This window comes from Anolis sagrei, chromosome 4 (genome assembly GCF_037176765.1).
Source record: "Anolis sagrei isolate rAnoSag1 chromosome 4, rAnoSag1.mat, whole genome shotgun sequence".
Classification (NCBI taxonomy): Eukaryota; Metazoa; Chordata; class Lepidosauria; order Squamata; family Dactyloidae; genus Anolis; species Anolis sagrei.
Window position 1 is genome coordinate 171962735 of NC_090024.1, and position 12168 is coordinate 171974902.

The following is a 12168-nucleotide window of genomic DNA, read 5'->3' on the forward strand; positions in this document are numbered from 1 at the left end:
ACATCCTTTTACAGTGTATAGAGAGTCCTAGGTGACATGCCAGAGTTCAGAAGTAACTTTAAAAAGGGAGCTAGGAAATGCCCGTGACTGCTGGTCATATTTAATTTGAACCTTAAAAGTTTTTCATCTGACAAGGATGACACTCATGTTTGTGCACTGTACAATGCACTGTAGCAGGAAATAAACTTGCTGAGCTGTGATTATCTGTCAAGTATGAAGCCAGGCCTTTAAATCATGATTCTCATATGTCTATGAAACTTCTTAAAGCAATTTTTCTGTCTTTCAAGAGTACATGAATCAAATTCTCAAGATGGTCCCAAGAAGAAACCAGATTTTGCATACCTCTGTTCTTCAAGGGGAAGAAACACATTTGATTCAAGACCACTGATAATTGCATTTGGCTCAACCCAGTACCATTTCCTGCTTCTTACCCCTGGTTCTGGTTTCAGCAAAGGGAGAGTTCGTGGTTGGCCCTCTTCATTCAAAACTACAAAGGTCATGAAAGCACTGTTTATGTGTCTTCGACTGACTTCCATTTCATGTCCATAGGCCTCCACACACACTCCGACCTCCATGCTGGAATGAAGAACAACTTTTTGAAACTACTGTAACAGAATTTGAAATATGTACATCTATATAATTGCTTAAACTATTTGCCTTGCCTGTTATGCTGTACAGATCCACATGCTTGATCACAGAGTTGCCAAAGTGGATGCTTTACTGAATGGTACTAAACCAGTGGTTCTCAACCTTTTTTTGACCAGGGACCACTCTCCAACATTTGTACCAAAAGGGTTACGAATCAGTTTTTGGTCAACTTTAAATTTTGTTTGGTTATTTAGTGTGCTGATTCAGAAAATTGCATTGGATAGACCACATCAGGTCTGATGCAGAACATATGCCATCCAGTAGTCACAATCTGCTTGCCCACAGAAAACCATATTTAATAAACCTCGGCACTATAAGAGGGTTTCACAAGACCAGTCGCTCTCATTGCAATGGTGTAGCAACAGTGAGGCCACAGACCATATTTTAGTTCTTGTGGACCACTGGTTGTCCATCGTCCACAGGTTGGGAACCACTGTACTAAACCAAAGACTACTTGGTAGAGTAGTAGATAGCTACTTTGAGTACCTCCTAAACAAACACTTGGAATTTTTATATTTTATACTCTAAAGTGTATTTAAAAATCTATGAATCGACTGTGATCAAATCTGATGTGTTTTGGGGGTCCATTTTGCATGCAACTTGGTGTGAAACACATTTTATGGATTATAGATGCTACTAGTTAAATATTACCTTAATGACTATCTTGTGTTAAGAGTAATTGCAATGGTATCACAATAACAGTGAAATCAACAACACCAACACAGATAATACCTGGTAAACATCTTAGTACATTACTCTGTGAACAGCAGTAACAAATGATAACTAACATACAAGGGCCATTTTGTTATCTCTGCTTCTTGTGGAACTATCTGAATTCATTGGTGTATAATTTTGAAAGGACATATGCTGACTTGCTTCTTCACAGACTTGAGTTCTATCTCTTGACTAATTCTGAAAATACTCGCAACCGTGATAACTTTTAGAGGTCTCTCACTTATGAAATCATTTCCATGTCCCATTTTAATAATGTTATCCCAAGTTAACCCAAGTTTCTGCTTAAATGATTTTGCATCTGTTCTACTGAGAATCATAGAATAATTTCATGAAGTAAGATTACTTCTGAACTCTGAAGGTCCCTTCCACAGCACGATGCCCACCAGTTGATTTAAACTACAATTCCCATCTTCCCTGACCATGTGTTACAATGGCTAAGGATGATAGGAGTTCATCCTTAGCATCATCTGAAGTCCACCATATTTGGGAAGACTGTTGTCGGGGAGGAAAAGACAGACCTGTACTTGAATGTATTGTTGACTATAGCCTTGAAGAGAAGGCGGTCCCCTACTTGAGATGGTCCCCGAAAATGGAACATTTCTATTGTCTTCAGGGTAGGATGTGAATGGCACAATCGGCTAGAGGAGAAAAGAGAAACAGATTTGAGAATATGCCAATATTTTTTTTTAAATCCAGACTGGTATACATTATCCATCTACTTTTATAGAATATGTATTGTCAAAGGCTTTCATGGCTGGAATCTAGAAGCATTCCCTCCTGACATTTTGCCTGCATCTGTGGCAAGCATCCTCAGAGGTTGTGAGGTTTATTGGAAACTGGAATATTGGGTTTATAGATCTGTGGAAGGTCCAGGGTGGGAGAAAGAAATCTTGTCTTTTGCAGCTAGGTGCGAATGTTTCAATTGGCCACCTTGATTAGCATTTGATGGCCTGACAGTTTTTAGGTGTAGCTTGTTACTACCTGGGAAATTTCCTTGTTGAGTGGTGACCAGGTGTTCCTGATTGTTTCCTGGCTGAAGTTTCCCTGCGTTTGAGTTTTGTTTTTTATTTACTGTTATAATGTTAGAGTTTTTTAAGTATTGGTAGCCAGATTGCTCAAATATTATCATGAATAACGGTGTTTCTACATGAAGGACTTCTATCAGAGCTTGGAAACATTACTTTTGGGGCTATGAAACCCAGAATGGCTGAGGGGTTCTCGAAATTTCAGTAATTTTATTAGTTTCTAGTGTTAGTAATACAAAGAGTTGAAGCAGCTATTTTGTCCTCCTTCTTTATCAGGTTGGATGTGGTTATGAAAAGTGACAGAACAACCAGCAGGAAGACACAGGGGAGATACAAATTGACCCCTGGTGAACTTCTTGAACCAGGCAGTGGAACTACAGAGTGAAAGCTTTGTCTGAAAACACCATTAGTAACAGGTCATACTCTTGTAGATGTAGTTCAGTTGTCATTTCCCCAAGCAACCCAAATTGTGTGTGTGTGAAACAGCAAGGCTCAAGTCTAGATGATAAGACCAGCTAGATTTCCTCAGACCACTTGTGACTGAGAATGTCTCTGCCTCCATCGGCAAATACCTTGGGAGTTCTCATCATTGAGGGGCAATCTTTCTCTCCTCCTTTCTTTCTTTTCATTCCCAGATTTCATGAAGACACAGCGCCACCTAAAGGAGCGCATCTAACTTGTCTCCAATTGAAGTGAATAATTTTGGATTAATACTTTCAAGATCCTGGAATCCTGCTAGTTAGAAGGCGAGGATTATGCACAATCAACTTTCCAGAAAGAGGAGGTAACATGTATAAGGGAGGCATGTTTCTGCCATATGTTGGCTAAGAAATTCTGGAAATTGTTGGCCCTGGAGTAACTTTTTCAAGCTTTGGGCAACCGAAAGGTCAGCAACTTTTCTACCCATCTCTTGCAACTGGAGCTTGTTTAAATTGAAGATATCTGCTCACGTAATGACCAGTGAAAAGGACCACTGCTTTGCTTTCAAAGGAATAATGATGGCCAAACCATTGATTTGCCACTGATTATATCAAGAACTGTGAGGGAAACAGGGCTGAGGCTAGACAGAAGCACCATGCCCAAAGGAGACCAGGTCTGCAAGCCAGATGAAGATAGGTAAAGCACGTGAATTAATTAGATGCTATACTAGAATCATAGCATATTTAAGTTTGAACCGCTTATGGAGGCAGATGTGTAACAACTTGTAGTCTCCAAGTTCTGCAGTAGGAGTTAAGTCTGATCAGTTCCAACCATAGGTAAAGGCAGTTTCCCCCTGACATTAAGTCCAGTCATGTCTGACTCTGGGGAGTGGTGATCATCTCCATTTTTAAGCTGAAGTGCCAGTGTTGTCTGTAGACACCTCCAAGGTCATGTGGCTGGCATGACTGCTTGGAACGCCGTTAAATGCTAAGTTGGTAGAAGTTGGGGCTCACCCTGCTCCATGGATTCGAACCTGTGACCTTTCGGTTAGCAAGTTCAGGAGCTCAACGGTTTAATCCAGTGCGTTGCCGGAGGCTCCCTTTGTTCCAACCATACCTGAATCTAAACCCATGTGACATTTCACAGCAAGACGGGCCTAAAATGTAAATTTAGTTAAACAGTAGAAAAAACTAGCTGCAAAACCTGGAGAAAGATTAATATAAAAGTTGTAGAAGCACTCAAACCTAATTCTACTTCTATTAGGTATCACACAGCTAGAACTGTTGCTAAAATGTTCTCCCCCATTACATCTCTCTCCCCCCCCCCCTTTAATACTCGTACTTATATACTTGTGGATCATCTATATGTCTGGGTAGATAGATAGATAGTCTCACAATTATGTATGTATGTATGTATGTATATGTGTTTGTGTTAATGCTACTTCATCCAGTTAATCTTTTTGCCTAGGTTTTGTGCTTCCGAGACTTGAGTGGCATGTTCAAAAGCCGCATTATGTGAGAGGTGCGCCAATCAGAGAGAGCCTATGCAACAAAGCAGTGAGATATCTGGGCCAATTTTTCTGTCCCCCAAAGTGATGTTCAATAAAATACACGAGTAACAGAAAGGGAAAGAAAGAAAGAAAGAAAGAAAGAAAGAAAGAAAGAAAGAAAGAAAGAGTAAAGCCAATTTAAAAACAAAACAAAATATGGGATGTGTTGACGAAGGCTTTCATGGCCAGAATCACTGGGTTGCTGTGATTTTCCAGGCTGTATGGCCATGTTACAGAAACATTCTCTCCTGACGTTTCACCCACAGGCATCCTTAGAGGTTGTGAGGTTTGTTGGAAACAAGGCATGTGGGGTTTATAGATCTGTGAATTTATATATCTGTCTGAAATCAGGATGGTAAAGAAAGAACAACACAGGGGAATTGCAGAAAAGAAACAATCAGGATCAGCTAATCACCTCCCAACAAAGGATTCCCCAAGGCAGGAAGCAGCCAAACCTCGAAGCTGCAAGGCTATTCAATGCTAATCAAGGTGATCAATTGCAGCATTCTGGCCATGAAAGCCTTCGACAACACATCCTATATTTTGTTTTGCTTTAAAATTGAATACACCTGCCTCAAACAGACAAGAGTTCTTTCTCCCACCCTGGACATTCCACAGATATATAAATCCCACTTGCCTAGTTTCCAATAGACCCCACAATCTCTGCCAAAAGATGTGGGCAAAACATCAGGAGAGAATGGTTCTGGAACATGGCCATAGAACCCAGAAAACCCACAGCAACTCAAAATATGGAATAATAAGAATTATGAACATGTGTCAGAATTTCAAGGACAATGGACCCTCAGGAAAGAAGTTTACTATTGTTGGGGTACAGAGGGTAGGTTACTTTCAAGGTAAGTGTTAAAAAGCACAGTCAATGGCCTGCTATGAGCCAATTTTTCTTTTTCTACTCCCGTGCTTCTTGATAAAATGTAGCTGTGATGTGAAAAAAAAATCCAAGCATTTCCATGTGCATTTATGTCTCAATTCAGTAAAATACTAAAGGTGTAACTCAAAGGGATAAGAGTTATAATGGCAGCTGACTTTATGGTATATACCTCCAGCAACACCCACTGTTAAATATGCTGAGGACATAGAATACACACAAAATATAGCCACATGAAACAGCCCTGAATGACTACAATTCAGACTGAGTTCAGTCCAACTTGCCTGGCTCAACACAGCCTTTCCTGCAGCCACCTACAGCTTCATCAGCATGGCTGTTTTAAACAACTTGTAGCCCAAAGGGAAATGAGCTATATTGGTCATGCATATATGGGCTTCACAATGCCACTTACTGCTCAACTTATCAAAGTTTAATGGAGTTTAAAAGGTTCTCCTCGATTTAATTCCTATACCTGGGATGAAATGAAAACTACCCAAGGACAGGCATGGAAACACTTCAGATCGTTCCATCATTTTCTCTCCCAATCCACATAGAGATGGAACACAACTAGTTGGAAGGGTAGCCTTTTCTTTATTCTCAGCCAGAAGAAGCCAACGTGCTTTCAGCTTTTTGCTATTTGTTTTATAGTAAGAAATAGCAATAGTTCAACATTTAGAACAATAGTAATAGTTTGTTATTGCCTTAAGTAATACAGCTAAGCAATATTAAACAATAGCAATAGCTCAATATTCAATGTAAAAGCCTTGAATTTTGATGGTCCTTTGCTAGCTGCTCTCTCTCTTTCTCTATGGATTTACATCCCTAAATTCTGCTGTTAAGTAAATATTGAATAAGTGCAGACAAATAGTGTTTTCAACATGTCTTGAAGTAGGATCACACATTGTGCCATATGATAGATGTCGCAGATACGATATCATTCAAAGAACAGCTGGGAGTTTTGCAATAAGACAATGAGAATCACAGCAGAAAATCCAGCAGCAAACCACCACCATCATCATGAATAATTTTATTCCAAAAGATAAAGAAGATAAATAAGCATACAACCTCGCTGCTATTGTGGCCACATTCTCCATCCAAGCCATGATCTGCCCTCCAAAGGTGTTTCCTTGATGGTTGCCATGTGGGGGCAGAATGAGTTCCACACTCTCCACTCGTGTCTTTTCTGCAGGTACGGCCATGTTGCAGTCTCTGATCTCAAGCTCTGTTAGGAAATAAGGATGGATTTTATAAGGGAGTCACCTATGGAGAAATAGATTCCTCAAACCAGACTATTTGACATCTGACCCAAACTATTTGTCTCCAGAAGTCATGGCATGGCAGAGGTGGGAACAGGAACTGATATAGGCTTATAAGAAACACACTGAGGTTAGAATCCTGTTGACGAAATACATTCACATAATAAGGAGTTGTGTAGATCTATATGTTTCTAAGTTAACTATGGAAATATGCATTCAGTACTCCCCAATGCAATGCTTCTCCTTCCCATACCATGCAGCTTCATGGCACATACTCATTTGCGAGGGTTGAATGAAAAGTAATGCTTCCACCTTCGTAACTCCTCAACAGATGGCAGTACTGGTATGCGGCAGGTACTGGCTTGTTCAGTAGACTCTCCTCTACAGTTCCATTTTGGCAGGAAGCCTTAGCATTGAATGGTTGTGTTGTTAAAGTGTGAAGTATGGAACCCTGCACAGATGGTCAGTCAATGAGACTTAAGCAACATGCAGTCATTGAATTATTGACAGCAGAAGGGGCCACTCCAAAGGAGATTCATCAGAGAATGCAAGCTGTTTATGATGATTGTGTTGATGTGAGTACTATGCGTTGTTGGGCAAGTAAGTTTAAAGATGTTGAGATGGGAACACCCGACTTGAATAACAAACAGAGAGTTGGACATCCTGTGACAGCAACCAACAGACTCCTTGGCATGGAAAATGGAACAAGAGCACCTCCCCATGGCCAGAGTTGAGCATCGCCTCCAGACACTGAAGATGGAAAGGGAAACCTTTGCCTTTGTTTGTGTATTGCACGTATTTGATGTTCACTGCATAAAAGGCATTGAATGTTTGTCTATGTGTGTGTATACAGGAATCCACTCTGAGTTACCTTGGGGAGAGTGGAATATAAATAAAGTTTATTATTATTATTATTATTATTATTATTATTATTATTAAGCTGAAAGTGACTATTTCCAGTGCTCTTAGCTACAGATTGCTATACTGTTCATGAACACTGCCAAGAGTGATATAGGAGACAACTGCTGTCATTCAACAAAAGCACCATAGAGGACTCTGTGGGTTATTCTACCTGACTGCACAGGATTGTTAGAGACAAGGCCTTTGATTGTATCTGCATGTGCCAGTCGCATACGACGGCGTTCAGCAGCAATGCTGTATTCCATCTTCTCTTCTTCTGTTTGAGGAACAAATGGTTTCAACTTTATCTAAGTAGAAGAAGAAGAAAAGAATAAATAGTACATTCAAGATACATTTCAATTCGTAGGGCAAATTTTAATGCACTACATTAAAACTTTGTATATGGGCAAAACATCAAACTATAACAGCAGACCTGTATGAAAATGAAAGATTCGGTGCTTTGGGTGTCAGTGTGTTTGTGTGAAGCCCACTTTACATGCCCAAACATAGGGCAGAGTTTGGGAGGCAATTTACACACAATGGGGGAACTTCACTTAAACACTTGGCCAAAAACTAAGAGTTATGCCATCAGACTCTTAAGTTTTTGGCCAAGTGTTTAAGTGAAACTAAGAGTTATGCCATAAGAAGGGGTTGTGGTGGTGCAGCAAGTTAAAACGCTAAGCTGCAGAACTTGCTGACCGGAAGGTTGGTGGTTAGAATCCCCAGGATAGGGTAAGCTCCCGTTGTTAGTCCCAGGTTCTGCCAACTTAGCAGTTTTAAAACATGCAAATGTGAGTAGATCAATTGGTACCACTTTAGACGGGAAGGTAACAGCGCTCCATGCAGTTATGCTGGCTACATGACCTTGAAGGTGTCTATGGATAGCGCTAGCTCTTCGGTTTAGAAATGGAGATGAGCACCAGCCCCCAGAGTCAGACTCGACTAGACTTAATGTTGAGGGGAAACCTTTACTTCACAGCCATCAGAGGCTGTGATTCTCTATTTGAGTGTTATGCCATGTCTGGAAAGCAAAGTAACTTTATGTTCACTTACTATTTCAGAAAAAAACAGTAACTGGGGTCCCTGAAAGCAAGAAAATAAGCCTAGTGTGGCCAGCTAAAAGGTAAAGGTTTTCCCTTGACATTAAGTCTAGTCATGTCCAACTCTGGGAGGTGGTGCTCACCTCCATTTCTAAGCCGAAGAGCTGGCGTTATCCGTAGATGTCTCCTAGGTCATGTGGCCAGCATGACTGCATGGAGCGCTGTTACCTTCCTACCGAAGTAGTACCTATTGATCTACTCACATTTGCATGTTTTCAAACTGCTAGGTTGGCAGAAGCTGGGGCTAACGATGGGAGCTCACCCTGTCCCGCAGATTCGAACCGCTGACCTTCTGGTCAACAAGTTCTGCAGCTTAGCAGTTTAACCTGTTGCACCAGATATAGAATGCGCCTTCTATATCTGATGATATAACTCTTACTTTCACTTAAACACTAGGCCAAAGACTAAGGGTCTGATGTCATAACTCTTAGTTTTTGGCCAAGTGTTTAAGTCAATGGTTCTCAACCTGTAGGTCCCCAGATGTTTTGGCTTTCAACTCCCAGAAATCCTAAGAGCTGGTAAACCGGCTAGGATTTCTGGGAGTTGTCAGCCAAAACACCTGGGGACCTACAGGTTGGGAACCAATGGTTTAATTGAAGCTCACCCATTGTGAAGAATAAAGCTGTATGGTCAACTACCTCTAATTTAGACTCTAACCTTATACATCTTATTTAAAACCAGTCCCAGCATGTTAAACCTGAGCATGTCCCTCTTCAAAGTGAAAAATAGTAATCTTTCTATGACTCCCAGCTGCTGTACAAAAAGCCCAAATTCTGCAAAGCCAATAAGCTCAAACAATACTTCTCTTAGCCTGTGGCACTATCATTTCAAAAAATTGAAAATGATGTCCCATTCATCAGTGCAGAACTTTAGCCTACCCTAGCCACAGAGGAGTTAAGATATTTTACTTTAAAACTAGATTTAATTTTTCTGATTAAATACTGGCAGTACTACGCCAAGCGTATGCCATGTAAAAAACCTGAAAGAATGAACAGTGGAGGTTATTTTTATGCACCGAAGTTAAGAGCCATGATAGAATAGTCAGAGCAATCAACGAGAGTCCTTTGTACATTCTCCAGAAAAAATTGCTTAGGAGGAAGGGAGGGATGGACAACAATACGGTTTTTGTTCTCAGTCCCCAAATGGAAACTGCGTGTATTTAAATGTCAGGGGTCTAAACCTACCTTAGCAGCTGGTTTGCCTTGTGCCACAAACGTTGCGTATGCCTTGCACACATTCCATTGCTCCCCATTACACAGATCTTCATAGCTGACCTGTACACCAACCTAGAAATAATAACCAGAGGCAAAGGGGGGGGGGGGGAGAGATATTGAATGAAAAAAAGTGTTCTTATTTTTTTTAAATCATTAGTAAATCATTCAGGAAAAAAAATTTAAAAAGAAAGAAAACCGCATATGTTCCCTTCCTCAAAAGAATACTTTGCGGCACCTGATGAAGTTGTATTGTACAAGAAGTCTGTATTCTAGTTCTTAGCCGAGGTCTGGCAATTCAATACTTTTGAATATTTAAAGATGAACAGGCGGTGCAATTATTGCATTCTATGTACCGCTGCTTTCCTAAGCAAATGAATCACGGAACTTTGTTCCCCGGGGCAGCAAAATAAGAACCAGGCATCCCTTGAATCAAACTGTTCCCTCCTCTAACAAAGGAAGCCACGTTACAAACAAAAGGAGTGGGAATCAGGGTGCCTTTAGGCCTGGAGAGACTCTTGCTCTGTGGGTTATTACAAAAAAGCAATCACAATTAAAGTGGCAGGGGGTGCTTGAATACTGCCTGAACCAGGCCTATGTATATTCTGCACCCTGCATAATGGGGCCCCGGCTTTCCAAACAGCTGCTTTTAATGCTTTTGCTTTTCAAAAACAACAGCAGCAAAGTTTCTAGCCCTTAGGACTGTGGAGGATAGTTTGACAACTTGGAAGCCACGTTACCTGCAGGACACGGGATGATGCAGATGGAACGATTATAGGCAGTCCCCAGGTTATGAACAAGATAGATTCTGTAGATTTGTTCTTAAGTGGAATTAGAAAGTAAGTAGGGAACAGGTACATACACACACACACACACACACACAAGCTTTGGATAGCATAGGGAAGGGTCAACATCCCTGTGGTGTTTGTCATGCACGCACACACACACTTATACACACACACACACATTTATATATAAACACACACACAAAAGCTTCGGATAGCATAGGAAAGGGTCAACATCCCTGTGGTGTTTGTCATGCTGTCTGTGCCCCTGTTCAGAAGATTTCACCACACTTTCTGTCCCTTTGATAATTGGATTTTGAAAAAATCGGCTTATGGAATAATAATAATAATAATAATAATAATAATAATAATAATAATCTTTATTTATAGACCGCTCTCTCTCTCCAAGCAAATAGAAACATCTCAAAATAATGCAAAATAATAACCGCAACTTATAACAAAAACAAGGATTGGTGATAAAGGTTCAGTGGAATTTGTAAGTTAATAGGGAACAGGTACATTTTTAAGTGTAAGACCATATACGTATGTGTATGTGTGTGTGTGTATACTCTTCCCTATGCTATCCAAAGCTTTTGAGTGTGTGTTTATATATAAATGTATGTGTGTGTATAAGTGTGTGTATGTATACACACACACACACTTATACACACACATACATTTATATATAAACACACACACACAAAAGCTTCAGATAGCATAGGGAAGGGTCAACATCCCTATGGTGTTTGTCATGCTGTCTGTGCCCCTGTTCAGAAGATTTCACCACACTTTCTGTCCCTGTGAGAATTGGATTTTGAAAAAATTTGGTTTGTTGTGGATAATAATAATAATACTTTATTTATAGACTCCCCTCTCTCTCCAAGGGGTCTCAGGGTGGTTTACACACAAAAGGCAAACATTCAAAGCCCATAAGCAAATAGAAACATCTCAAAATAATGCAAAATAATAACCGTAAACTTATAACAAAAACAAGGATTGGTGATAAAGCTTCAGCAGAGACACCTTTTTTTCCATGATAACTCTTTCAGGAGTAAATTTCCCCTTTTATAGGGGTAGATTTCCCTCTCTTCCTGTTTTCCCACCCCGTTCTTAACTATGAGTTGGATGTAAGTTGGATGTTTGTAACACAGAGATTGCCTGGATTCAAAAAAATCTTGGAAAAGCTTTTATAAGCTTCTACGTGTTTATTTCTCCCCACTATCAGACACTCTCTAAACTACAATTCAATACAATATTTAGCATAGTATTAACATACAACGGGATTATTTCTAATGCTGCATCCAAGGATCTGCAGGTATAGAACCAGTTGGGCAAAGAATCCCCCAAAAGCGATACACTTGAATTATACATTGTTAAGAGCATATACATTTTGTATAGAGAAATCCAGCTGTATTTTATTCCAGCCACTGAAAAAGACATTAAATGTTTTATTACTACTCTTACAACTACCATCACCACCACGTCTATCAAGGCAACGAGATAAAGCATACAAACCTCCATGCTAGAGTTAAATGCCCGGTTCACTTTGGCTTTGATGTTGACAACCTGCCCAACACTAAGGAAGGGAGAGAGAAAAACAGAGATGGTAAAAATGTTAAAATGCAATTGGCAAAAAAATCCTGTGGTTCCAAT

General features: G+C 40.1%; 1 protein-coding gene across 3 annotated transcripts in view; it reads right to left on the minus strand.

Annotated features, from left to right (window-relative positions):
• ACOT11 (acyl-CoA thioesterase 11) overlaps positions 1–12168 on the minus strand; it is a 93016-nt gene that overhangs the window by 17844 nt on the left and 63004 nt on the right. For all 3 annotated transcript variants that reach the window (XM_060772651.2, XM_067467873.1, XM_067467874.1), the window contains 6 exons: positions 12031–12091; positions 9704–9805; positions 7592–7727; positions 6329–6485; positions 1902–2021; positions 432–576 (listed from right to left, as the gene is read on the minus strand). In XM_060772651.2, the coding sequence (XP_060628634.2) occupies positions 432–576; positions 1902–2021; positions 6329–6485; positions 7592–7727; positions 9704–9805; positions 12031–12091 (721 nt within the window). The remainder of the gene's footprint in view (positions 1–431; positions 577–1901; positions 2022–6328; positions 6486–7591; positions 7728–9703; positions 9806–12030; positions 12092–12168) is intronic.